At 55.2% G+C, this 26,004-nt stretch overlaps 10 protein-coding genes across 10 annotated transcripts; 5 read left to right on the top strand and 5 right to left on the bottom strand.

Moving 5' to 3' along the window:
- Positions 1-105: 105 nt before the first annotated feature.
- CHGG_08409 (uncharacterized protein) lies at positions 106-1,761 on the top strand (the record flags this gene model as incomplete). The annotated part of the gene is made up of 3 exons (XM_001226335.1): positions 106-558; positions 749-1,608; positions 1,674-1,761. 3 exons carry the CDS (start codon positions 106-108, stop codon positions 1,759-1,761), a joined length of 1,401 nt encoding a protein of 466 aa, XP_001226336.1.
- A 466-nt stretch (positions 1,762-2,227) lies between these two features.
- CHGG_08410 (uncharacterized protein) lies at positions 2,228-3,726 on the bottom strand (the record flags this gene model as incomplete). Its single annotated transcript, XM_001226336.1, has 2 exons — positions 2,228-3,263; positions 3,332-3,726. 2 exons carry the CDS (start codon positions 3,724-3,726, stop codon positions 2,228-2,230), a joined length of 1,431 nt encoding a protein of 476 aa, XP_001226337.1.
- A 2,405-nt stretch (positions 3,727-6,131) lies between these two features.
- Positions 6,132-7,067, bottom strand: CHGG_08411 (uncharacterized protein; the record flags this gene model as incomplete). Its single annotated transcript, XM_001226337.1, has 2 exons — positions 6,132-6,878; positions 6,996-7,067. 2 exons carry the CDS (start codon positions 7,065-7,067, stop codon positions 6,132-6,134), a joined length of 819 nt encoding a protein of 272 aa, XP_001226338.1.
- Positions 7,068-7,825: 758 nt separating this feature from the next.
- On the bottom strand, positions 7,826-8,263 carry CHGG_08412 (uncharacterized protein; the record flags this gene model as incomplete). The annotated part of the gene is made up of 4 exons (XM_001226338.1): positions 7,826-7,913; positions 7,977-8,007; positions 8,086-8,128; positions 8,240-8,263. 4 exons carry the CDS (start codon positions 8,261-8,263, stop codon positions 7,826-7,828), a joined length of 186 nt encoding a protein of 61 aa, XP_001226339.1.
- Positions 8,264-8,852: 589 nt separating this feature from the next.
- CHGG_08413 (uncharacterized protein) lies at positions 8,853-9,656 on the bottom strand (the record flags this gene model as incomplete). The annotated part of the gene is made up of 3 exons (XM_001226339.1): positions 8,853-9,014; positions 9,119-9,547; positions 9,615-9,656. 3 exons carry the CDS (start codon positions 9,654-9,656, stop codon positions 8,853-8,855), a joined length of 633 nt encoding a protein of 210 aa, XP_001226340.1.
- A 1,214-nt stretch (positions 9,657-10,870) lies between these two features.
- Positions 10,871-14,447, top strand: CHGG_08414 (uncharacterized protein; the record flags this gene model as incomplete). Its single annotated transcript, XM_001226340.1, has 9 exons — positions 10,871-11,000; positions 11,156-11,251; positions 11,332-11,447; positions 11,504-11,934; positions 11,987-12,163; positions 12,453-12,661; positions 12,722-13,273; positions 13,368-14,021; positions 14,170-14,447. The coding sequence occupies 9 exons, from the start codon at positions 10,871-10,873 to the stop codon at positions 14,445-14,447; spliced, it is 2,643 nt and encodes an 880-aa protein (XP_001226341.1).
- Positions 14,448-15,887: 1,440 nt separating this feature from the next.
- Positions 15,888-16,100, top strand: CHGG_08415 (uncharacterized protein; the record flags this gene model as incomplete). Its single annotated transcript, XM_001226341.1, has 1 exon — positions 15,888-16,100. One exon carries the CDS (start codon positions 15,888-15,890, stop codon positions 16,098-16,100), a length of 213 nt encoding a protein of 70 aa, XP_001226342.1.
- A 685-nt stretch (positions 16,101-16,785) lies between these two features.
- CHGG_08416 (uncharacterized protein) lies at positions 16,786-17,520 on the bottom strand (the record flags this gene model as incomplete). The annotated part of the gene is made up of 1 exon (XM_001226342.1): positions 16,786-17,520. One exon carries the CDS (start codon positions 17,518-17,520, stop codon positions 16,786-16,788), a length of 735 nt encoding a protein of 244 aa, XP_001226343.1.
- A 1,034-nt stretch (positions 17,521-18,554) lies between these two features.
- On the top strand, positions 18,555-19,807 carry CHGG_08417 (uncharacterized protein; the record flags this gene model as incomplete). Its single annotated transcript, XM_001226343.1, has 2 exons — positions 18,555-18,904; positions 18,961-19,807. The coding sequence occupies 2 exons, from the start codon at positions 18,555-18,557 to the stop codon at positions 19,805-19,807; spliced, it is 1,197 nt and encodes a 398-aa protein (XP_001226344.1).
- A 4,665-nt stretch (positions 19,808-24,472) lies between these two features.
- Positions 24,473-25,503, top strand: CHGG_08418 (uncharacterized protein; the record flags this gene model as incomplete). The annotated part of the gene is made up of 4 exons (XM_001226344.1): positions 24,473-24,556; positions 24,637-24,814; positions 24,870-24,985; positions 25,039-25,503. The coding sequence occupies 4 exons, from the start codon at positions 24,473-24,475 to the stop codon at positions 25,501-25,503; spliced, it is 843 nt and encodes a 280-aa protein (XP_001226345.1).
- Between the last annotated feature and the right edge of the window lie 501 nt (positions 25,504-26,004).

Genomic DNA, 26,004 nt, shown 5'->3' on the forward strand with positions numbered 1-26,004 from the left:
GTTCTATCTGGATACGAAAAAGTAGTTATCCAGATTCAATCCTGTGTTACGAATTGTAACAGAGCATTGTAGCAGACAGGCTACACTACATTGAGCCCGGCCACGATGAAAACAACGCGGGCTCGCGTCCTCCTCGCGGGACTCCTCCCTTCGGTAGCCGCACAATCGTGCCCCGACTACTCCGACTACTCCAAATCTCGCCACGAGCCCTTCTCCTCGGGCAAGCATGCCCTCTCCTCGATGCGCCCTGCAGCCGACTGCCGGACCTTCAACTCGACCACCGTCGAGACCCTCCTCGCCAACATGACCGAGGTCATCTCGGACCCGGACCTCTACCGCCTCTTCGAGAACACCTACCCCAACACCCTCGACACCACCGTCCGCTGGCGCGGCCACGCCGCCGACAACCCCGACGAGGAACTCGCCTTCCTCATCACCGGCGACATCGACGCCATGTGGCTCCGCGACAGCGCCAACCAACTGCAATCCTACCTCCCGCTCCTTGAGCCGGACGCCGCCCCCAACGACCCCACCTCCATCGCCAGCCTCTACCGCGGCGTCATCAACCTGCAAGCCCGCCAGATCCTCAGCGCCCCCTTCTGCAACGCCTTTCCAACCGCCCCCGGAAAGCGGCATCCCCCCACCTTCCAACCCCGCCGCCTCCTCCGACGCCGTCCACCCCGCCTACGACCCGACCCAAGTCTTCGAATGCAAGTACGAGCTCGACAGCCTGGCCGCCTTCCTGCAGCTCAGCGCGTCCTACTACGAAGCGACGCACGACGCGGGCTTCTTCGCCCGCTTCGCCTGGCTGCGCGCCATCCGCACCCTGCTCGACACCACGAAATCCATGACTGCCGGCACGTACGGCCCGGCGGGCGAGGTCCTCCCCCCACCTTACAGCTTCACGCGGCTGACCACGCGCGCGACCGAGACGTTGCTCAACGATGGGGTGGGCGCGCCCGTGAGGCGGACGGGGATGGTGCGGAGTGCGTTTCGGCCGAGCGATGATGCGACGACGTATCCGTTTTTGGTGCCGGCGAATATGCTGTTTGCGAGGGCGCTGGCGGGGGCGGGATTGATTGTTTCGGCGCTGGAGGAGGATGGGGAGGTGGAGGTGCCGGAGGGGTTGGCGAAGGAGATGGCGGGTTTTTCGGCCGAGGTGAGGGCGGCGATTGTGAGGTATGGGGTGGTGACTGTGCCGGTGCTGGGGGGGAATGGGACGGAGACGGAGACGGTTTATGCTTATGAGGTGGATGGGTATGGGTCGGCGGCGATTATGGATGATGCGAATGTGCCGTCGTTGTTGGCGGCGCCGGTGTTTGGATACCTGGGGAGTATTGATCCCGTGTATCAGCGCACAAGGAAGAGGTTGTTGAGCGCGGAGGGGAATCCATATTTCATGGCGGGTAAGGTGATCAATGCGATTGGCGGTCCGCATGCCGGGCCGGGGATGGCGTGGCCGATGGCGAGTGTGGTGAGGATTCTGACGTCAGAGGATGATGAGGAGATCGAGGTGGCGTTGAGGGAGTTGGTGGCGTCGACCGACGGGCTGGGGTTGATCCATGAGAGCATCAACTCGAACGATGCGACCAAGTGGACGCGGCAGTGGTAAGCTATCGCGGCCTGTTCTGAAAATATGAGTGTGGTTAATAAGGTTAACTAACAACTGCTAGGTTCTCGTGGGCCAACGGGCTGTTTGGCCAGATGATTCTCGACCTGCGCTTCCGGAAACCGCACATCTTGCAAAAGAGCTTCCAATGAGCGTTGTACTGTGCAGTCACGGACAACTAAAAGATCACAAAAGACTTCCAGACGCAAAACTCAAATGTGCTGACTCGCCATCCTGGCGTTGTTGATTCCAAGTCTATCTCATGATGACCAAACTCTAACATCTATGCGATGCGGCGCCCGTGTCTAGGTACGAGCGGATGCGTGTGCCCGTTCATCATTTTCGAGCCTAGTTCCCAAGTCCGGTTGCATGCCAGCAACGAGTGTGGATGAGGCCCGTGTATCCATGATCCCAACCCAAGAAATGCCGCACAGAAGAAATGCGGTGATGCGAAGGAGGAACAGAAAGGGGAAAAGAAAAAAAGTAAATACAGCTGAAGAGGAAAGCCAAAGAATGGAATACGCAGTGGTATCAATAACGGTGTCGTTCAAGTCGTGAAAAAAAGCATTTGCGCACTCCGTCTCTCTCCCTCTGCCTTTCCTCGACCGCGGTCAGGGCTTAGGCCATGGTCAGGAAGTTGTCCTGCACCTCAAACTCGGGGGTGCGCCCCTCACCGACCGCCTTGAGGGCGGCATCATCCAGGGGCAGCATACGACCGCCGGCCTCCTTGCGCGAGCCCAAGCGGGACATCTCGCGGCGGATACCGTGGTTGACGGCGTCGAGCACCGTGTCGACCAGCTTGCGCGGCTTGTACTTGGGCTCGGTACCGGGCTGGTAGACGCCCGTCTTGACGAGGATGCTGTACCACTCGTTCTCGGAAATGGCGTCCATGGCGTTGGTGCCGCGGATGTCCGACTCGGGGGTGTCGCCGACAAAGTACACCGTCGCAGGCGGCTTCGTCTGACGCAGGCCGTGCTGGGTTGCGCGCCACTGCTGCAAGAGGCGGGTGGCAAATTCGAAAGTGGACACCTGCGGCTTGCCGAAGGCGTGCGTCTTGAGTTTCTTGCCACCCGTGGTGTCCTCGAAGACGGTTTCAACGATGCGGCGCAGCGCGCCCATGCCCAAGCGGGCGTGTTCGTGAGCTGCCGACCACAGAACGTCGTTGTGGCTGAAGTAGATGGGCGGGCCTTCGTCGAAGGTCTCGGACCGCGTCTCGAGCCGGCCACCCTTGGACTGGGCGATGTCGAGGATGATTTGCAGGTCCGACGCCCAGTCGCGCGAGTCGGCAAAGACGAAGATGGCCTCGATCACAATGTCCGAGAGCTTCTCAGCGCCATGGCGGGCGAGTAGGTCCCGCGAGTTGGCGTGTTCCGCTTCGGTCAGCTTGCGGAACGGGGCAGTGTGCGCGTTGGCCTTGAGGATGTCGCCAGGGGTGACGACGTCGCGGAAGCCATATGACTCGGCCACATCACGGCACTTCTCACCCTCGCCGCCGACCACAAGCACGGTGCCGTACCGGTCGGCGAACTCCCTCATGGGGGTGTGGCCGCAGATGAACTGACCGGGCGAGACATCGATCTCGAGTTGTTGTGAGAGATCGCGGCAGCGTTCCGTCTCGAACTTGCCGCCGCCGTTGGTAAGGAAGATGTACGGACTGGGGTCAAAGTTAGCTTCTGGTCTAGAAGTAGTCGGTGGAGTTATTGCGGAGTGATGTTGACTTACACCTTGACGCCCCACTCATTCTCGCCGTTGAGAACCTTCATAGCCTCGACGGCCTCGGGAATCGGCCGCCCGCCGCGGATCAGCACGCCGTCAATGTCGAAAGCAAAGGCAAAGTTGTCGGCGACATCCTCGACCATGGGAGTGATCGGAACGGTCGTAGGCGTGGCTGGGCTCAGAGGCGAGGGCGACTCGGCCGGCACCGAGTAGGTAGCGCTCACGTCGGTGGCAGAGCTGGACGACGACAGTGATGGCGACAGCACTTCGTCTTCACCGGGCTCTTGCACGCCCATGGCGTCGAGCTTCCTCCGGGCATCATCGAAGGCATCAGCAAAGCTGCTGCTCGACATCTGCCGGGGGCACATGGAGGGCCGCTGGGGAGGGACTGAGAGAGACATGATGGAGTATATTCGTCAGATCGAAGGAATGACTAGTGTTTGTGTTTGCAGGTAAACCCGAAAAAAAGGAAGGAAACTGTGTTTGCATATCCGACTCAGCGACGGCAGCTGATGAGGGCTGAGCTATTGCGAACATCACAGACCATGCGCCCGGGGAGCCGCCCCTTATATAGACCGAAGCCATCTACAAGCCGTTCGCCTTCGATAACAACGGAGGAACACATGGTGGTGGGGCCCCTTGCCGTGCAATCAGCGCTTGTCGAGACGGCACAAAACAGGGTCCCATCCTGGCCCCTGTGAAAGTGGTGGATACTAGGGAGGCGCGGGGGAGCACCGCTAGTGGAGATGGTATTTCATCATCTCACTGCCTTTCGTCTGAAATATGTGAAGGCAGGGGATTGGTCGTCTCTCTCGAGCATCATCTCGAATGATTGTGAATCCCCGTCGGTCTTGTCAGAGGGTCCTGCAGTCCGCATATTCATGACATCCATGGAGCCATAGCACCCACTCGCCCCGGGATCCACCGGGCGAGGTGGTGAGAGAATTCTGCCACCCGCTGGCTCCATTAAAAAAAAACACACCCCACCGCGGGGTATCAAAGGCTCAGTTAGGGTCCAGGGTCCAAGCATGTGGGTGGTGAGTGAAGGTGGTGTGCACGGTATGGCAGCGGTGAGTCGGGCTGCTGAGGAAGGGGGGGTGGACAGTGCGAGCCAAGTCGGATAAGGCGGCGGGAAAAGCGGCGAGTGAGCCATCGAAGGCACCAAAGAAGAATGGAAGGCGGCAGCGGGCGGCTCCTTTGGTGCTCACCGTACCATTAACCGCGCACAGCGAGGGTGCGTGGGGCTCCAGTGGACGCTATCGACGCTCCCATGGTTCCGACATTATGAGGCGAAACTCTGATATCCTGAGAAGGAGGTGCGGGTGAAGATCAGGAACGACGGCGAATTGGGCGCTCGAACGTGGTCTTGGTGTTTCCTGTTACTGCCCGTCGTCAACAAACTGGCACCAATAACCGCGAAGGGAAGAGTTTTCTGGTTTTGGCCTGCCAGGAACAGATCTCACCTTGTTGCTTGGGCACTTTCCACGGTGAAACACAGTGTAAATGCCGCGCTTCCAGGGTCCTGCATACGTCCATACTGTGAAGCGAACGCCCGGAAAACACGGCGGCGGTTTGGGCGCCAAGTCGCCGCGTCGGCTGCACTGTCGATCCCATGACGTCAATGGGGCTACGCCAGTGAATGAGCTGTTGGGCGGAGTGGGACCCGGTAGCGTGAGAAACACTGTGAAGTATCCCCGACGGGGGCGTCACCAGCGGTCACCAACGAGAAGCTCTGAGGAGGCCCCCTTTTGCCTGCCGGACAACAGGCGGAGACCAAGCTTGTTGGCCGAAGATCTTGGCCCGTCCTATTCCGTGCCGGCCTCTTCCGTGTCGGGTCCCCGGTCGGCACCGTGTCCATTCTGCCAAGCTGCGAGGCACCGCATGCAGGGACTGCAAGCTGCCATTGGAGGGCTGCCAATCAATTCTCACGGACAGACGGGACACATTCTGAACTATCGACAGTGCTGTGGGCACAGTGGATCATTGTCAGGCCATCCCATGTGAAATGATGGTCCGAGGCCTCCAGGAATAGCACTCTTGGGGTGTCCCGTCTGTGCCCGTCCGTCATGTCAGACCGTTGCCTGTACGGGCAATATGTCGATCCATGTTGTGAGACGCCAGCTTTGTCAAGGGTTCAGTCAGTGAAACGTTGCCTCCTGTGAGTCGCAGAAAAGAGAAAGAAGAACCAAGGCAGCGACGCGGCAATTCTGACGACCGGCATCGAGTTCTCGTCATGGCGCGCCGGATCGGGGACGGGCAGACACGCCGGCCTGAATGTCAAGAGAAAGCGTGTACATGCGTGTCGGCCGGCGTGTGGGCTAACCAAAATGCCACCCCTCGCCGTACGTTGTTACCCCGACGTTTTGTTTATGCAGCAACTTGGCGTCGTCACGGCTTCATGTGGTGCCAAACGAGGACGGGATCACGAAAGGGCGGTTTTCGTTCTCCGTATGCTTTGGAGTATGGATGGTGCTCTCCACCTCCGAAACAGATCGGCCGAGGCTCCAGTGCCCAGTCTACTTCCCCGCGATCTATGCATGAACGAGAAGGAAATTGGCGTGATAAGGATGGGGATTAGGAGGGGCGGGATGGTGGTTAGCCGGCCCTACGACCGCGGCCGATGTTGGAAGGCCGTGATGTGCGATGTCGAGAGCAGGTCGACCTGCCCGATCTTGATCAATACCCGAGGTTCTCCGCCTTCTGTCCTTCCAGGCTGGTCCTTGGACGTTTTGAAGAACAAATCAGGGATGCAATGAGAGGGGTCAGCGGTGGAACCATCTCTTTTCTCATCCCCAAAAATTACCCATCAACGGCCCATATCTCTTTTGCAGATCGAGAAGCCTCCCCATGGGGAAGTCGCCAGCCAGCCGGCAGCCTCCACCGCCGCTTGCCGTTTCTCCCGATCAACCAGTGCTTCCTCGGCGCTCATATCCCAGAATGTGGACACCTCCGCCCGGTCAACCCGTAACCAGCCCTTCCAGTCGGCCGTGACGGCGACCTTGGCGGAGGCCGCAACGGACGCACTGCCCGAGGGATTCAGCCCACCGCCGATGACAATCGTGCCCCACCATTCCCGGCCGCGGCTCCGGTGTGACCCATAGAGCATATACTCCTCAATGGAGCCGACACAGTCGGCGATGTGCGTAAAGTTTCCTCGTGCAGCGCGTAGTACGTGGACATGGTCTAAGTCAGAACGCTGAACGGCCGTCTTGGGTTTCGGCTCGAGGATCATGGAACCCGTAGCGGCGGCCCCTTCAATGGGTGTTGCGAGAAGCCGCAAGGGGTCGAAGCGTCCTTCAAAATCGACAATAGCCACTGTCTTTTCGTAAGGTGGTGCGATTAGGGTGGCCACTAGGACGTAGATCAGCTCATGAGGGCGGCCGGTCAGTGCCAGCGGCACCGACTGAGTCGCTCGAAAATGGCGATTGACGAGGTCATTGAGAGGATCAATTGGAAATATCGGCGGCCGTACAATCGATGTGGGTATATTTCCAGCCTTGTTATCGTTGGTGTTGGGGCCTTGTAACAGACTCGACCGAAGGGAAGCAAGGACCTGAATCGGGAGCACGTCAGGAATTTTATCAAGTCGGGATTTCATCCATCCAATCTTTTAACCTTCCATCGCGATCAAACTAAAATCTCCATCGCCGCCAGCCCACCAGCCACGTACCTCGTCCAGGGTCGTCTCTTCAATCTCTCCGAGCACGCGAGCACCGACACCTGCGGCGGTCGTGCCTCGCATCGTCTGCTTTCGGTAGCCGTTGCACCCCGCTGTTCCGATGGCGCCGCCCTGCCCCAATTTCCCAGCCCGGCACCTGTCGGCCGTCGCTCAAATCGATGCCGATGGCAAAGTCAGAAAAACAGAAGATGGCCGTCGGATTAATCTGGCACAAGATTGCGAGCTATTCAGCCTTGTGCAATACGAGTGCATCGTGCGGCATCCCGAATTAGTTGACAGTCCGGTGCAGTGCTGGCCGGTGCAGCGGTGGTTTCGCCGGTAGGTGCAATTCTTGGCTCCCCTCGGATTGGCGGCAAGCCCCGTGCGGGTCAAACAGATCTTTATTCTGGTGTCGTGGAATTGGTGTGCTGATGCAGAGTTTTAGATGCCAGGACAAAAAAGGCAGCTTTACGGCAGAAACGACGGCTTGGGAAGGAACGGCGGCGGCCACTACCCCGACAGAGGGTCTGCAAGAGGGGCACGCCGCACACATCTTGGCTACTGCATCGCAAGCTGCCACAAAGAGCAATCGATCTGGCTGAAACATAACTCTTTCGCTTTTCCCTGCAGTTTCCAAATGATGCCGTCCTGTATGTTGGACCGTGATACACATCGACGCAAGGAAATGGACATGGATCTGCCCACTGACTCAATTGCCGGCCCTGTCTATCCGTATGATACACAAGCAATCCCCACGCTCCCAGGCCTTCACTGCACAGCCAGAATCCATCTTCTCGTCGTGTCGTCTATTCGTCCCTGCCCAATCATCCTGCTCGAAACCCTTAAGCTCCTAGCTTCGCGGCGCGCTGCTCCTCCAGCTTCTTGTAGAAGTTGTCGCGGGCGTCTCTCCGCGGCACGTGGTAGCCGTACCTAGGACAGAATTAGATATCGACATCATGGGCGGTCGGGGTTTGGGTTTATGGGTCGCAGTACCAGAAGGCGTTGCCAAAGACGAGCCCGAGACCTGTCGATGGTTAGTCATCCCTCCAGAACTGTGGCCTAGATGCGACCGTGGTTCGGGGATCATTTCGAGGGAACTCACCGAGGGCAATTCCGAGATCGGTGATGAGGCCCCGGCGGAGCATCTAAGACCAACCAACTTGTCAGCTTTTATTCTCACAACTTTCCCCTCGGGTAAGCGGGGCAGCGGCGATTGACGGTCATTGGGCGGACCGAGGCCTGGGGAAAACACATACGCCGGTGATGGGCTTGACGGCCATTTTTTCGGTGTTGGTTTGGTGCGTGCGCGGTGAGCGGAGAGGTTCGCGTGGGCTGTCGGCAATCGTTCGTTGCGGTGTTTGACGACATTCGGCTTTCGGCTTCGAATTGGAGCTTCCAAGCATGGCCTGATGTTCGAGCTTAGCTGCACGTGATCTCATGGCACTGGCGATGTGGGCTGTATTATGTAATCCGAACTTCGAAACCGCCCAATGCAAGGGCTCACGAAGCAGGAAAACTCCCTAAACTTTCAATGCACTTCCGAAAGATGCGTACAGCGGAAACAGCCATTTGTAGAGTAGTTCGCCTACCTAACAGGCGCCCTAGTATTTATTCATCAAATTCAACATTGGTGCAGACCAAGTCTGAGTCCATCATGCCTCCCTCCTCTCTTCTGACTCTTCTGGCATCTCATTCCCACCTAACAACGCAAACGGCATGCTTACAGCCATTTTTTGGTTTAATAGGTAACTTACAAATTAACAGAAACGAAGACATGAGGAGGAAGGATACCGCCAGTCCCATCTACCCACTACACTACACCACCCCCAATGGATCCATTCGAATGCTTTCCCTTGCTCTTCCCATAATCTAGCAATCATCGCGACGAACAATGACATTCCAGTGGTCAGGATGGAACACCTGCCCAGCCACCTGTCTCGCGCCCCAGGCGTTGGTCGCACACCGGCTGATGATGTAGCTGACACCATCAGCGATATCAGCAAACGCATTAAGATGGAGTTCATCGGTCCTCTGTAATGCCACACTGCGCGTTAGCCGTAGTCAACAAACAACCACACACCACCCGACCCCCCAAGAAAACACCGGAAAAAAGAATCCTCCCAAAAAAGACTCACATCATTACAAATCCACACCGCGGCGTCATACGAGCAGCTGACCCGGCTGCACATCCTCGGCCCCGGCGGCACGCGCACCTGGCCCATGATGCTACGCAGGTAGTCCAGCCCTTCCCAGTAGGCGGCCATGTAGGCGTAGGGCCACGGCCCGCCGCAGAAGAAGTTGCCGCCGCTGAAGTCGACGGTGCGCCGCGTGACGGTAGAGGCCTCGTCCGTGACCGTGTCTGCGTCAGGGGCCGTGTTTGTGATCTCTACGGTCTTGGTGGTGGTGGTGGCGGTGGTTTCGGCTTGCTGCTGCTGTTGGAGCTGGGCGGTGAGGGCTTCGATGGTGCCGTTGAAGGTGATGGTGTGGCCGGGCGAGGTCTCGACCGTCCATTGGAGGTCGCTGAATTGGAATTCTTGGGCGGTGGGGCTGGGGGCGGCGAGGGCCTGGGTTTGGTACTGCGTGTTAGTCCTGCTGACCTGCTTCAGGCTGGGGGTAGGGATGAGGGCGTACACCCATGGACAAGAGGGCGGTGGTGATAGCGGCGAGCTTCATGTTGAACGAGCGGTGGTTTCCGGTTGGGGAGATCTGATAGAGACTGGGTGTGTAACGGCCTTGGGGCTGAGGGATGCTGGTGGCTGAAGAAGAAAGAGCCTGTCGACGACGTAAAAGCATCGATACTTATAGCCCACAAAACAAAAGCCGGTCTCGGATCACAGCCTTTGATGTTGATGTTGAAAGAGGGGGAATGATCGGCGTAACGTGTGACTCGGGCCGCCAGCCGTCTATTCACACCCTCATCTGTCTCTGTCTTCAATTAACTCGCTCAACGACATTGGCCACAAGCGGAATGTTCATAGGGTTTTTCTGCGCAAATCTGAAAGCCACCAGTGCAGCAGTTGTTGTTTGCTTTGCCCTCAACGGAACCTTGCTCTAAGGCGTGGGTATAAATAGACGACAACGCCTGCCAGAATGGGGTTTCAATAGATCTGAATACGGGGGTAGTAAAGCAAACACCACAACTTCGTAGGCTTTCCACGTAGATATGATTCATGACTCTAACCTGAAGAGAAAGTTTCCCCTTAGGTATAAGTCAAAATCTGGAGGTTCCAAGAGCTTCATATTGAGGACTGTAAAGTTCAGGTACAGGAGAACAGCGGGCGAGAGAGAGGGTGAGTAAAATTGCTTCGGTCTGTTTGGAAGAGTTCCATATTCGGCCACCTCCTCTGTGCTCTTTGTCCCTATTTTGTTTCATCACAAGTCTAGCCCCTACAGTGCCTGGGTACCTCAACAACCACGGTGGCGTTTGTTGTTTCAAAGGGTGGTACGAGTACCCCTCCTCGTGTAACTCTGCCCATTCTCGCCCCTGAACAACACCAGATTAACACGGCCACTCCACGAGCGAAATCTTCGCCTGGTATTAAAATTACGAGGGAATGGAAATGGGACTGTTAATAGTATCAGTTCAGAAGCAGATTATTGGCAAACGAATAATACCCAGATACCTATCTACACTCGTTGGTAGACTTATTCAATGTTACATGTTATAGGAGGGCCCAGCAGCCTCAGCTCAGCCAACGGCCCCCAACCGGTCACTGCCCTCGGCAACGCCACCTTTTATGCTTACATTTTCTTCTTGCGTGAGTCACACAGGGGACAGTACCTCAACCATTCTCCAATTTGCTTCGCTGCACTGCCTGTCTTCACTCATCCCTGATCATTTCAGTAGACCTTTGTCACCGCTTTTCATTTCCAAATAACGCATCAAGATGAGCATCAATTTTGCCGCGACTGAGGAGGAAACCATTCAGTATTGGAGAGAGATCGATGCTTTCCAAACACAGTTTCGACTTTCGCAAGACCGGCCAAGGTTCACCTTTTATGATGGTCCGCCGTTTGGTATGTAGTTTCTCTAATGATACCGTCAAGCCGCTACAGCAAATTGAACGGAACGTGCTGATAGTGTCTATAATAGCGACAGGTACATTGATCCCCGATCCACCGCAAATGTGAAACCCCAGCAGCCCATCCCTCTCTAACTACCACCTTTCCAGGATTACCGCACTATGGGCACCTCCTCACCTCTACCATCAAGGACATCATTCCGCGGTACTGGTCTATGAAAGGGTACCATGTCACTCGCCGCTTTGGTTGGGATACCCACGGGCTTCCCATCGAACACGAGATTGACAAAAAATTTCGCATCTCTGGGCGTGACGCCGTTATTCAGATGGAATCGAAAAATATAACGATGAGTGTCGGGCCATCGTTATGAGGTATGCGGCCGAATGGAGACATGCCATCGAACGCTTAGGGAGGTGGGTTGATTTTGACAATGATTACAAGGTATGATGGTGTCTGGTACCGTTATGTTTCGCTTAGAAATACTGACCCCTAAGTAGTCGATGGATCTCAAATTCATGGAGTCCTGCTGGTGGGCGTTCAAGAAGCTCTTCGACGACGGGCAAGTTTACCGAGCCTACCGGATCATGCCCTACTCTACCGCCCTCTGCACGCCGCTTAGCCATATGGAATCGAGGCAGAACGAGAAGACGACTCGAGATCCTGCCATCATGGTGTCCTTTCCTATCCTAGGCGTCGAAGGCAAGGAGGACGCCTCGCTCCTTATCTACACCACCACTCCTTGGACACTCCCTTCAAATCTGTTCATTGCTGTCCACCCCGACTTCACATATCTCGAAATTCTCGACGAGGCAACCGGCCGCCGGTACATTATGCTGCAATGCGGCCTGTCCATGCTCTACAAAGATCCGAAGAGAACGAAATACCGGGTCCTCGGCAGGCTGACTGGCAAGTCCATGGTTGGGTGGAAGTATAAGCCTCTGTTCGACTACTTCACTGCTACCTTTTCGGATTGCTTTCAGGCGATTGCTGCAGATTACGTCGAGGCGGACCAAGGGACCGGCCTCGTGCACCAGGCGCCAGCATTCGGCCAAGAACCTTGGTTATGATGCGGCGGTGTCTGCTGGCTTCACCACACCCAGCCGCTTACCGCCTTACCCTGTCGATGATGAGGGTTGCTTCACTGCAGAGGTTTCGGCGTATGTTGGGCAGCATGTCAAAGCAGCCGACAAATTTATCCTCAGAGACTTGAGGTCGACTGGCAGTCTAATCGTTGAAAGCCACGTTTCCCACGTTGACAAGTTCTGTTGGAGGCCAAATACGCAGCTGATCCGGCGTGCCGTCTCTTCGTGGTTTAGGTATCAAAGTCACAAACTCCATTCCAGATACGTTGAATAACATGGAGGAAACTACGTGGGTCCCGCCATTTGTCAAAGAGAAGCGCTTTGCCAACTGGGTTTCAAACGCCCATGATTGGAATGTTTCCAGAAACCGTTATTGGCGGACGCCGATTCCTCTCTGGGTCAGTGATGACTACGAAGAGATCGTCTGCGTGGGCAACGTTGAGGGACTAAAGGAACTGAGCGGCTTTGAAGGGCCGCTGGACGACATCCACCGGGACAAGGTCGATGGGATCACCATTCCTTCAAAACGTGGGAAAGGTGTTTACGTCGAGTGGATGAAGTTTTTGACTGCTGGTTTGTCCTCCCCTTGTCCCTTGTTAATACCGCACTAACTCTGGAACAGGTTCGAATCAGGGAGCATGCCATACGCTTCAAATCACTTCCCCTTTGAGAATAAGGATGAGTTTGCAGAGGGCCTGTTTCCAGCGGATTTCATCGCAGAGGGCCTTGATCAGACTCGTGGCTGGTTCTACATCCTGACCATTCTTGGAAACAAGCTATTCGGCAAATCTCCCTTTCGAAACGTTATCGTGAACGGCCTTGTTCTCGCCCAGGATCAAAAGAAAATGTCCAAGAGCCTCAGAAACTACCCTGATCCCACCATTATCATCGACGAATATGGGTCCGACGCATTGAGGCTATATCTCATCAACTCTCCAGTCGTCAAGGGAGAATACATCCGGTTCAACGAGTCTGGGATCAAGGAAGTCGTTTCTCGTGTCCTGTTGCCTCTCTGGAACAGTTATCGTTTCTTCCACGAACAAACCCTCCTATACAAGAAGACGACAGGTCAGGACTTTGCGGTGCGCGCCGTGTGGGACAATGGAGGGCCGCAGAATGTCATGGACCGGTGGATCCTTCCCGATTGTCAGAGTCTGCTTCGCTTCATGGAAGAAGAAATGCGAGGTAGGTGACCCCTTGTTGATTGTTGGGCCAGGCAGAGGTACCTATCCAGCCTGGCGTCGAACAAAGTTGCCAGGTTATTGCTTGTACACGGTAGTGCGACGGCTGTTGCAAGTGATCAACAACCTAACCAACTGGTACATTCGCTTCAACCGCAAACGTCTTAAAGGCGTTGTGGGGCTCGGCCTCGACGATACCACGGCCGCCCTAAACACGCTGCTGCAGGTTCTGTTCACCCTCATGCGCGCCCTTGCTCCGTTTGCGCCCTTCATCACCGAGCACATCTATCAGCTCCTCCGACCACAGCTGAGCGTGGTCACGGCTCAGTTTGAAGACGCAAGAAGTGTGCATTTTCTCCCCTTCCCGACCGTCCAGGAGGCGCTGTTCGACGAGGTCATCGAACGACAGGTCTCGGCGATGCAAAAGGTAATCCAGTTAGGGAGGTTGGCCAGGGAACGGCGCAATTTGGCGCTCAAGACGCCGCTGTTGTCGCTTGTGGTGATCGCCGACCGCCAGCCCTTGGCCGACATCGATTCTCTCAAAGTATATGTTCAGGAAGAACTCAATATCCGTGACATTATTTTGACTGACGAAGAGGAGAGATACGACATTCTCCTCGAAGCGAGGGTGGACTGGCCGACTCTGGGCAAGAAGCTGAAAAGAGATGTTGAGCTTGTTCGCGGGGCCCTTCCAAGCCTTACCCAGCCACAGCTCAGGCAGTACCAGGGCGAGAAAAGGATTACCGTTGCAGGTATAGAGTTGGCAGAGAACGACCTGACCATCGTTCGGGATTGGAAACGACACGGCGAAAGCGGATGGTCCCCAATGGGAACCCGCCTTCGCGGATGACATGATCGTTTTGCTCGACGCTGCTCCACACCCTGAACTGGTGGATGAAGGAGTAGCCCGGGAGATGATCAACCGCATTCAGCGCTTACGCAAAAAGGCCGGCCTGGTGCCTACGGACGACGTCCACATGCGGTACCGTGTTTTGGCTGACCCAGATAAGATTGGGCTTGATCGACTGGTGGCTTCTCAGCAAGACATGTTTGTGGCCGCGCCCAGAGGCTGGCCCGAGAAAGCACAAGAGAACCCGAGCGAGGGCTCTCTAATTTTGGAGGAGGAACATTCCGTGGGCAGTTTGGTCCTAAAACTACAGCTCGCTCGGCTTGAATAAGGCCGTTCATTTGTTAGTTGATACGTAGTAGTAAGTAGCCGAGGTTCAAATTCATCAGACACCCGTATGTGGATTGCAAAATGATTGCTCAGAGGCCCCTGAAGACCTCATCCAATGCGTGCGACGCGACCAAGAGCTCCATCACTCTCCAGGGGAAGATAGAAAGGCATCGAGGTACATAGATGGACGGCGTCCAGCCGTAAGTTTGCCACCCGATTGGTCTTGGTAGGGGCAAGTTGGTCAAGGAGAGCGGCAGTAAACTCTTTAGCCAGATTGTGTGGCACGAGGTGGGAGCAATCGATGGATTGGGAAGACTGGGGTTCAGTTGTTCGAGAAGAGACGGGAGAGAGACGCACCTCATGCGGGGGATAATACGCATTTGGATAGCCTCTACTCAGGATTCCTTGAGTGCTAATGGGGGGTTTTCGGCCCTTCCTTGGGTTAACTAACCGGGTGTTCTTGTCGTAGGGGCCATTGGGGCATGATCAAGCTCCTTCAATCGGGACGCAGTACACCACTGAGAAAACAATCCACCCCCTGAGCATCAACCCGCATCCCTTGCGGCATGTACGAAGTGCATACCTAATTAGTAATACCCAAGAGTTGCGAGTGCGCGGCAGTGCGGGCCTGCTCTTTGGTATTTCTGTGTCCAGGGGGTTTGACAGGATAAGAGTACGGTAGTTGTGATTATGAGGAAACTCTACTTCGTAGAGTGGATCTTGTGGTGAGAAAGATGCCGGCGCGGACTCCAATATTGGCCCGAGGCCGACCCCGGCAGGCCGCTGGTTGCGATTAAGAAACCCAAATATGTACCCGAGTCACCGTGATGCTAGCTAGGGCATTGCGGCATGATTAGAAACGTTGGTATTCCCGGCCAACAGCCCGCATACCGAATCTTGAAATCCTCCGCAATAGCCGACGGCTGAATCCTAATTTCTTAGTAACGATAGGTTTAGCAAATCAGATTCCCTTCGCTAACAACATAGTTCTCAAGGATCACAACATTTGCCAAGCGGCCGAGCTAGTCCGCTGGGTATGAGTTAGCTTACCTACTTGGGTTCAGAGAGGCACTTCCGGAAGTTCGATCACAGCGTTAGAATGGGGGATCTGGGGCGTTGAATCCTACCGTGTACATCCCATTCCTTCCCTACAACCCTCTCTCGCGCTGTTGAGCTGCAATTGGGTTGATCCTCCTCTGCAGTTCCCCAACAAGGCCCGATGCGTCAAGACCCGCTTGTGTCTCTCCTTCACTCGTCTAGTCAAGGTTACACGCCACATCCGCTGTCGGCCTCTCAGTTGTGCCGGCGTGGACTATTTAACCTGATAGCCCCCGAGTTCTTTAGGAGACAGACCAGAGTTTCAGAACCCAACACCACCAAGTCCACCCACAACAACAGCCTAACAAATCTTACCCGCATCTCCTCGAACTCCTCATCCAAAATGAAGTTCCAGCTCATCTCCGTCTTCCTCACCGCCCTCCTCCCCCTGTCGGCACTCGCCGCACCGGCCGCGGGCAGCGCCGACGTCGAGGCCCAGGGCGAGCTCCACGCACGCCGGTGCCCGGCCAACGCCAGCTGCTTCAACGGCCGCTGCCACTGCCAGGACCCCTGCGAGGGCGGCATCTGCGGCTCCTACGACTGCGGATCCTGCTAAATCGGTCACCCCAAATCTCTTGGTCCCCTGTCTCGGAAGATGTGAGTTCCTTGTGTCTTGGCTTGGTCCCTTTTGTGTTTTTCAAGTGCTAATGTGGTTGATAGTTTATCGGAACCCAAGCATGACGGGTACGGGTGGAAGGATCTTGTGGGATGCCGATTGAGGAACTCTATGTAGGCGAAGGAATGCTAGAAGTCATCGAAGTCTAACTACCTATTCTACTCGCTTGCGTGTCAATGCCAAATATATGTGGCATATCGCTACAGTGGTCTTTGCCGATCATCATACCTGATTGAACATAGATCTGGAGGCCTCAAAAGGCGAATTACCACAGGAGTCAAGATTATGACATGGCGTGACTGCTACATCGCTGTATCGAAATCAGGTTTGTCGTCTCTAGGTCCTAGACAACATGAGGTAGGTAGCTTGCCAAGATGATATGAGTCCGAGGTTAAAGTAAGCTTTAGAGCGACGTTCGCATTTCCGACCGGGCCAATCGAGAAAGAAGATGAGATAAAGGCTAATTATGAAGGGAACTTTAAATTCTTGTGACTTCTAACAAACAATAACTCCCAGGTTTCACAGGCTACATTGCTTAGTATGATGGATCTTTCCGAGCGGTGTAACAACATCCCCAACAAGGACGAGACAAATATTCACTAGACCCATACGCGAGCGGAGCACGTCAAGTTTGCGCAATGCCACCGTCAACAGCGACCTCGCTCCCAGTCATGAAACTACTGTCTTGCGACGCGAGAAACGCCGCCACCGCTCCAATCTCCGCCGTATCAGCCATGCGCCTGAGCGGATTGAGCTCGGCGACCGCCTTCATGCCTTCCTCGCCCAGCGCTTCCACCGCGAGCTCGGTCGCCGTCGGCCCGGGAGACAAGACGTTGACGCGGATGCCGGTGCCCTTCAGGTCCTCCGCCCAGGTCCGCGCGAGGTTGCGCACTGCCGCCTTGCTCGCGGCGTAGGCGCTGAACGCCGGGAACCCTGTGGTACCGGAGCTTGATCCGGTGAGGATGATCGAGCCGCCCTTGCCCATAAGCGGGAGCGCTTTCTGGACTGTGAAGATCGAGCCCTTCACGTTCGTGTCGAAGATCTCGTCGACGTGCTCGGTGGTGATCTGGCCTAGCGGAAGCGGGCTTCCCGTCCCAGCATTGGCAAAGACGATGTCTAGGGTCCCGCGCTCCGACTTCACTGCCGCGTAGAGCCGGTCGAGGTCGGCTAAATTGGAGACTGAACCCTTCACTGCCCGGGCGTTGGGGCCAAGGTCGGCCACAGCGGCGTCGAGGGCTTCCTGGCGGCGGCCAAAGATGAAGACAAAGGCGCCCTCTTCAGTGAAGCGCTTTGCTGCGGCGAGACCGATTCCAGTAGCGCCCCCGGTGATTACGGCGGTCTTTCCGTTTAGTCTGGTCATGACGGGTATCGTTCTTTGGCGTTGTACGGAAGTAGGGAACTGTTGACTGGAGGGTGTGTAGTTTTTGTGTAGTAGTAGGTTATTGGGGACTCAGCTTAGTGAATGTAGGCAAGTGTCGAGATTGGTTTTCTCGAGGCTCATTCTGCTAAAGGGCATGACAGGCGGTAAGAGCTTATATAGGTAGGTATGCTCCGGCCCCGAAGCACATTTTACTGCCTCCTCCCCGATGACAAACGGTTTTGGTGACGACTGGCTGTTACTGACAAATGGATAGAATCGCACTGACAAATGGCTTCGGGTGACCAATCCAACCATGACGAATTCATCACTCTGCTTCTATATTGCGCACTCTGCAAGGAAACCAAAACGGTAAACTAGGGAGGCAGTAGCTGTTTTTGAGTTATTTGAAGAAAGATCCCTCCTTTGGGGTTTGTGAACCTGCAAATTGTTCTCTTGAGATTCAGCAAAGACGGATACTAAGGTAGGTAGGATTCATGGGGGCGGCCATGCTTTATAGCTCCGATACGATGAAATACACAGATATTTGTCAGACAACCATTGCCGAAAAGAATACGCGCTTACCTGCGTGTTTTACCCACAGACTGGTAATATTCTAAAAGTAATTTCCTTGGCATAACCACGTGTGAGGCTGCATGGCAGATTTGATTCCGTTCCAATCGAGCTCGGCGCATTCAAGGCAGTGCATCCCGTGGGTGCGTATTACGGGGATGTTTGGTGCGTATTATTGCGTATCAGTGCGTATTCCCCCCTGAGTCCTTTTATTCTCAACCACATCTCAAGAATGACTCGTAAAAATGTAATCAGCCTCCTAGGCATTCGCCTATTGTGACCGGAGATAAACAGCACGGGGACGGGCAACCGGGAAGATGACGGCGAGCAGAGAGAAGGCAGTGCAAATGTTCAGACGTGTATAAAGGGACCATTCCCTGGGGCTTCAGGGGAAAGACGAACTCAGTTTGATATCACCAGCCATCCAACTCCCACAACAGACATTCCCAACCATTGTGAGCACCATGGCATCCATTTTGATCGCATTCGTGGTCGCGGCTCTAGCCATCAAGAAAGGAGGAGCATCGCCGACAACCGCCAACCAACGATCATGCATTCAAATCGAGGTCCCAGTCAGCGTTGACACCACCGCAATCAAGTGGCTGCAACCGCGGGTTGACAGCAGCATTGATGCCGTGGATTGGGTCAGGTATCAGACGACCAGGACGTCACCCAACAACACCGAGAGCATGATGGGTCGGATCCCTATCAAAGAGACTTTCAAGATCAATGGCCAGCTCTGTGTCCCTCCCAAGGGCGCCGCCAGGCTTGAAATCCTACAGATCGCCACTCACGGTGGCGGCTTTGACAAGAGGTTAGCCGGCACCCACACACCCGAGATACCCAAGGGTCTAACTAACAGAACACCAGATACTGGGACGCCGAGATCAAGCCCAAGGAATACTCCTACGTCGAAGCCGCAGTCGCCGAGGGCTACTCCATCTTCACCTACGACCGTCTCGGAACGGGCCACTCCTCCAAGCCCAACGCCTACGACACCGTGCAGATCAACGTACAAATCGAGATCCTGCGCCAACTGACCCAGCTCGCCCGCTCCGGAACGCTGGTCAGCGCCTCCAAAAAGCTCAGCGGCTGCACCACCGACGCCCGCCTCACCAAATACACACCCGCCAAGATTGTGCACGTCGGCCACTCCCTCGGCTCGCTCGTCTCCGTCGGCCTGGTCACCAACTACCCCACCGACAGCGACGGTCTCGTTGCTACGGGGTTCTTGGTCCCCAACATCCCGCTGCCCGGGCTCAACGTCGCGACGTGGGGGTTTGAGTTTGCGCGCGAGAACGATCCGGTGTTGTTTGGGGATCGTGGCTCGGGATATATGGTGTCCGCGACCAAGGGAAATGTGCAGCTGAACTTTCTGCGGAAGGGGTCGTTTGAGCCCGAGTTGTTGGACTATGCGTGGAAGATCCGCCAGACGGTGACGGTGAGCGAGTTTCAGTCGTTGACGACCGGGTTTGGGCAGGAGGGTGCCAAGTTCAAGGCGCCGTTCCAGATGGTGGTGGGGGAGAATGACTATGGTATTTGTGGCGGGGATTGTAACGGGGCGTATGATCTGGATGTGATCAAGCAGGTGTATCCGGGGGCGACGGATCTGGATGTGCATGTCCAGCCGGGGACGGGACATGGCTTGACGCTTTCGATCAACGCGACGGCTGGGTACAAGGCCTCGTTTGACTTTTTGCACAAGTCGGGGTTGTAGGCTGGGCGGTTAGGATAGTAAGGGAGGTGGGTTATGGTTGGGAGACGGGGATGGGAAAGAGATTCTGGGTAATTGGTTGTTGAATGTCTCGGTGTATTTAGTAAATATTAGGTACCTATATTGCATTTCCATTCCAGGGACGCGCTTTCAATCCGTTGTGGTACTTCAGGGCCAGGTTGACTTCGTTAAAAGGGGTAATCCATGGCGTTTCATTCATTGGCACCTGGGTACCTAGGTATGCTAGAATCCTCCCCAACTGTCCGTAACGGAATAGTCATACGAGTGCCACGCTCTCCACCTTATGCACCAGGCAAGCGGCGACATACTGACTGTATTGCCCAGAAATGTAAGACTTTCTCTGTGAGCCCTGGCCCTGAAACGTTCCGAAAGGGGCCCTGGAGAGCCCAAGATCACATCTGGGGTTTCGCCTGGCATACTCCTGCATCCGTCGGATGAGAGGGTCGTGTTTTTGAGTTGTGAGGATTGTGTAGAAAAGGCGCAAGCCCCTCGAAACAGTGCCATTCCGTGACCGCGCGCGACTTACTGTCAAGTTCCTGTCAGTTTGCCGGACTTTTTGGGTTTCCGCAAATCACGGGGAGGGTTGGTTGATCGAGAGTAACTCACATTCTTCACCAAGGTTGAGAGCCGGAAAGCCGCCATCATCTCCGCCCCATCGGACGGCGGCAAAGAGCTCCTCGTACTTGCTCCCTATAAGCGTGTATATGCAGATAATCTCTTGGATCTCCCGGGCTCCAAAAATGCCGAAAAACTCAGAGAGTTGCTCCGTCCATGTGACGAACCTACTTCTGGACCCGGTCCTGTTAGGGTTCGGCTTCGGTCGAAGGTAATCTTTCAAGGGTGCTTAGGTTCGGTGCAGCCAAAGGGTGCACAACAAGGACTTGTCTCAACAGTAGGCTTTCGAGCTTGTAGCGAACTGTAGTTGTGATTGCTAACTGGAGAACTCCCAGAGCTCTCCAGTACGAGTGACTATATACTATCTAGTATCACCACTCTGTTGGTGATAATCGCCCATTATCACTGACAACTAGTGATAATCGCCCATTATCACTGACAACTAGTGATAATCGTCCATTATCACTGACAACCAGTGATAATCGTCCATTATCACTGACAACTAGTGATAATCCAGTTCTTATTGGTCCTTAAAAGCGATTGGCTGCCGGCGTCCTGCGCTGTCGGCTGTGGCCGCCCTGGCCGCCTCGGGGTCATTCCGTGACAGTCCAGGACATCACAGCTCCGTGATACCCCCAAGGGTCCTCGCCAAAGATATTACAGTGAAGCTGGAAGCGGTAAATAGCCCGTAAGATGCGCTTCTTTTCCATCTGTGATGGGTTACCAATACGAAACGGGGGCCGAGAGCCTGGCGTAGGAGGGTAGCAAATTTGAGAACCAGAGGTTGAGCCACGGAGCGATAAAAGCTCGCCATATCTAGTAGGGCCTCCTCTGTGCACCTCCCTTTATTATCTCGGGCGTTTTACCCCGTAAAACAATGTAATTGATGATAAAGTCCATGACTCTGATATCCCGTAATTGATGATGCCCGGAGGACTCCTGGTAGAGCAAGTCGGACGTGTGTACGGCGCACGCGTCTACCAGCAGATCACCGAGCGTTGGTATAATTGTCCGGGTAACCAGTGCCTTTCAGTCGAGTAGGTACTGCTGATAGAAGACGGGCGATGCGGTCACAAGCGCCATCAGGTCGTCTAGGTCTTCTACGTGGGAAAGAATCTGGCATCGCAGTTCGGCAGGCATCGATTCGAGGGCGGCAGCCGGTACAGGCTCTGGAGTTGATCTTGCAGCTATCTTCTTTTGCAGTAGCGAAAAAAACGCCAAGCTTTGAGGAGGTGGCTGGCATGTTGGGGAGTGGGCGTAGGTTGAGTCAAGGTGCAGGATGCTGGCGGTGGTTGGAGAGGTCAAGGAAATGTGAACCGGGCGCTACTGTTTCGAGGCTATTTGTAAGGGAGTCAAGTAACGAACTGCGAGGTCAACTGACCACCTAAGCCTGGAGTAACTCTCAAAGAGGGCGTCACCACGATGGCCAACATGCTGAATTCAGAATTCATCCGATTAGGTTGCCAACTGGAAACACTACTCTCAGAAAGAGGCGGGCTAAAGCAGCCAGCCTTCAAACTCTCGGAAAAGGCGGTAGTTAACAACCATAAAGGCGGGCTAATTATGGTTCCGTTAAGGGAACTCGTCGTTGGATGGGCCAGGAGGTGAACACTTCACAATCACTACTAGCGTGCATTCTTAACGGCCTGAGCTTGGCCGGCTTCGAGAGCATTGGGTTTGAGCTAGGAGAAGAGTTACATGTGGGAATGGGCAATATTGGTATGACGGATGGGTTCAGCTGGCCTACCCGTCACGGTTGTATTCAGAGACAGACAGCACCCCTGTAAATACCTTTCGGACGGCCGTTGACAGCATGAACACAGAACGATGTTAGACCGGCCATATGATTCAGTGCCTAGGGGGGTAGTGTGTAGATGGCGTCTTTTCAACACGATAGGGAGGTTTGCTATGTGCGATGAGTTTCTTTCGTTGCCTATGTGATACCCAGGTTACATAGCTATCACATGACGGACGATCATCTTGCAAGAGGCCGATCTTCCCAATGTGATCGCCAGGCCACACATGCACCCCGCTCCAGCAACTTGGAACGCATGAAGAGCAATCTCTTTCCAGGCACAGGAAGTGAAAGCCTGACCATGCCAGCATATGACTTGGATTGACAGAGAGCCCAAACCGTGGAGAAGTCCACAATGTCTCGCCGCCGGCAGCTACTGCGCCGGGCCCGCGCGCTAATTCGTGCTTCCGTCAAAAAGCTCTCTCGTTCACAACGAAGCGCGTGCTGAAACCAACCAACTTGCCAACCAACAAAACGGCGATCGGCAAGTTATTCATTCAGTGGTGGGGTTGGGCTTCACTTTTTGCTGAGGTCTCAGAACTGGGTCGCCAGTCGCGGAGACCCGATCCTGCGATTCTTGCAAGCCAGTTTCTGTCAATTTTTGGTGTGCTAACCAATAAGCCGACCCTTCGAAATGCAGGTTTCGAAAATCCGGCCCCAACATTCAACCATGTTGAGGGAAAGGCCGCTGATTGAGCGGGAGCTCCTTGCCCCACCAATCCAAATATGGACTGCTGAAACCGCTTAAATGCGGGGCTCCATGCACGTTCGCGGGCGCTTCGTTGTGTTTCTGGAACGATGCAAGCTCGGCACAGCACTATCGAGTTGTTGTTGGTGGGTGATGTCAGAGTCTTGAAGCGTCTGGCGTGCCTCGGCGGCAGTTGTCCTTTTGCGAGATATTTCTGCCCAGTCTGAGGGGCACGGGGGCCTTGCGAGTTGGCCTGAAAAGTCAACCTCGCAGACTCCGACTCGCTTACCCCTGCGCAGCTAAATTTCGATTCGTGCTGGACCCCTGTGGGGATCTTTTGCGAAAGCCCCCAAGGGGAGCGGTTCGGACGGGTTAATGCAGGAACAGAACTTTGAGTCAATGCTCGCTCGACTTGAGATGAACCAATTGCCACCGCCTTCGAAACAATATCTCGAGGACCACCAGGATTTGGCACCCTTTCAAATCCGGGCTACTGTGGACATAATAAATAAGCTCGGCTTGAGCTATGATTTCCAAATCCCGAGCTGACGGGATATCGGCTTGGAAGCGAACCGTGCCACGCGCCAATTGCAGATGCGGCGTCGTCACCCCGCCCCGCATGTCTATATCGGGACCGTCACACCGGGAGCTGAGCGATCAAGACGACACCGGTCCTGCCGAGCCCGTTGAGTGTGTCTCTCGAAGGAGAGCTAAAAGTAGTTATTCCGCAACAACGTCCTGCCACTGGTTTTGTACAACGCTGGCACGGGAGCTTGCGATGCCAATGACGTGCTGTGTCTCAGAGCGAAACATGCCCAAATATTTGATGGTGGCGGAGGCAGGGGTTCGAAGTCCAACATCCAGAAATACCTCCCATGCATATGACATATGAGGTTCAGCCCCTCATCCTCATGCCCGTTGCGAGCCAAGATAAGTGGAAGAATAGGGCGAAGAAGAGACGAGTCCTCAACAAGGGGAAGAAGATCCCAAAAGGCAAGGAGCATAACAGAGAAACTCGAACAGGAACACCTTCCTCCTCGTCTCCACCAGAGACTGCAGGGGGTGGAATGAGTGGCTCGAGTGGGCACAGAACGATGGAGCCCCTGCCCTTTCCCCGGATTGATGATTGGGCTGCCGCACCTTCCCTGGGCAGTTAAACCTCTGGCACGCCCCAGGGAGGAGCTCCCGCCTTCTTGCCTTCAACTGCACACACTGGCAACCGACTTTCAGGTTGGAATTCTCCTCACGGGGCGCCTTCAATTTTCTTTCTGTTCCATTTCTCCCTGGGCTTGCGGTCCCTCTTCGTGCCTGACTTTGTTCTCGACTGCAACCCACCACGCTCATTAGTTTCCTTTTTTTTTTTTTCCACGACCGACCTTCAGGTCCACTCCACAGCCTGCGACCACTCTCTTCGCGACTGCCTTTTGCGTTCACAACGACTTCAACAACCACCGTGCCTTGCCCGGCCTTGACTCCCGTTTACGTTTACGTTCACAAAAAATCCACACATCATCACTACACATTCTATCACCAGCGCAACATCTCCACCATGAAGGGCGTCCGGGCATTGACGATGCTGTCGCTGGCGGCTTTCGCCAGGGCCCAATCCCCCGAGAACCTGGACGGATGCGGAGTAGGCCCCAAACCCCGGATCTGTTGCCGGCGTCGAAACTGGCCTCCGTCATAACAATGGTAGCGCTAACACCCCGGTAGCAACAATGTTACACCGATGCGTTGAACAGGGCGGGCTCATTCGCCTGTGCGGCCATGGATTTCAACTGTCTGTGTGGTGTTCAGAATTGGTATTTCGATATGCGTGACTGCGCGAAATCCAGCTGCCCCCCTGAGTATGATGTGGTCGTCACGAACGCAGTTTCGGCCATGTGTGCGAGTACGTTTGCTGGTCGAGTGCCAAGAAAGGAACATCAACTGACGGTTCATACCAGCGGCCACATTGCCCCCTGGCGCCCCAGCGCCGACTTCTGAGACGACCACCCAAGAGCCAGCCCCGTCGACAACCGAGGCGCCAACTGAAGCACCCGCGGAATCCACAACTTCGAACGTGAGTGTGATTGTTCTTGTTTCGAGGATACAAATGTCTTACATTCTGGGTAGCCCGAGACCTCGACGACGTCCGAAGCCTCAGAATCGTCGACAACATCACCTGTAGAATCCACAGACTCCGCCTCGTCGACGAATGCCACACCTGTTCCGACCAAGGTCGTTACTAGCTCCGCATCTACCTCGGCCGCCGGCGCGGCAGCAACTTCCAGTAGTTCCGAAGACGCGAGCCCGGCCGGAATCACCGAAGCCGCTAAGATCGGCATTGGTATTGGTGTCACCGCTGCTGTTCTCGCTCTCCTCGCCGTGGCGGCCTGCATCTTTTTACGCAAGCGGCGGGCTAGACAGGCTCCCACCCAGATGGACCGCTTCAAGATCTCGCAGCCCATGCCCAGCGATGAGCACGCTTATACGCACAACAACAACTCGGACTACGACATTGGATCAAGTGACTTGGAGATGAAGAGCCGGCGGTATGAGGACATGCTTCCGCGGGAGGAACCACGGCAGATGGTCTAGTTGGGCACTGCTCGAGATTTCGGACCGGCAGGGGCCTCTGGCGTAGGACGTAGGGGTGTCTCAATCTAAGAAAATGAAGAGGGAATAGCCGAGGGCCGCCATGTGTGAGAAAACGAAGCAGAAGATGCAACTAGAGCTGGGCTGCTATGTCGAAGAGGCGGTCAAATTAGAGACGGGATGCTTGCGCCAGGAGCAAATTCGGGGATCTGGTTTTTGAAGGGTTGCTGTTTTAGCAGGGTTCGGCATGGCCACAACGGGACTGGGATGGGTGTCGTGCTTCTACAACGGATTCGCTGGGCTGACGCGTCTGAAAGGTATTCGGACGCGGCCATCGGGTCCTGGCTTGTCGATTTTGGCGTCAGGTGTCGGGGACGGAATTGCAACTTCATTCGTGTCGAGTTGGCGGGCCGCGCGGCTGCCCACCACATTTGTTTTATTTGTACATATTTCTTGCCGCAACGAGCAGAGAAACTTGCTAGCCCAGGCCACTCGCCTTTGTTC

The sequence above is a fragment of the Chaetomium globosum genome, genomic scaffold, assembly GCF_000143365.1.
Source record: "Chaetomium globosum CBS 148.51 scaffold_6 genomic scaffold, whole genome shotgun sequence".
NCBI classification, from domain to species: Eukaryota; Fungi; Ascomycota; class Sordariomycetes; order Sordariales; family Chaetomiaceae; genus Chaetomium; species Chaetomium globosum.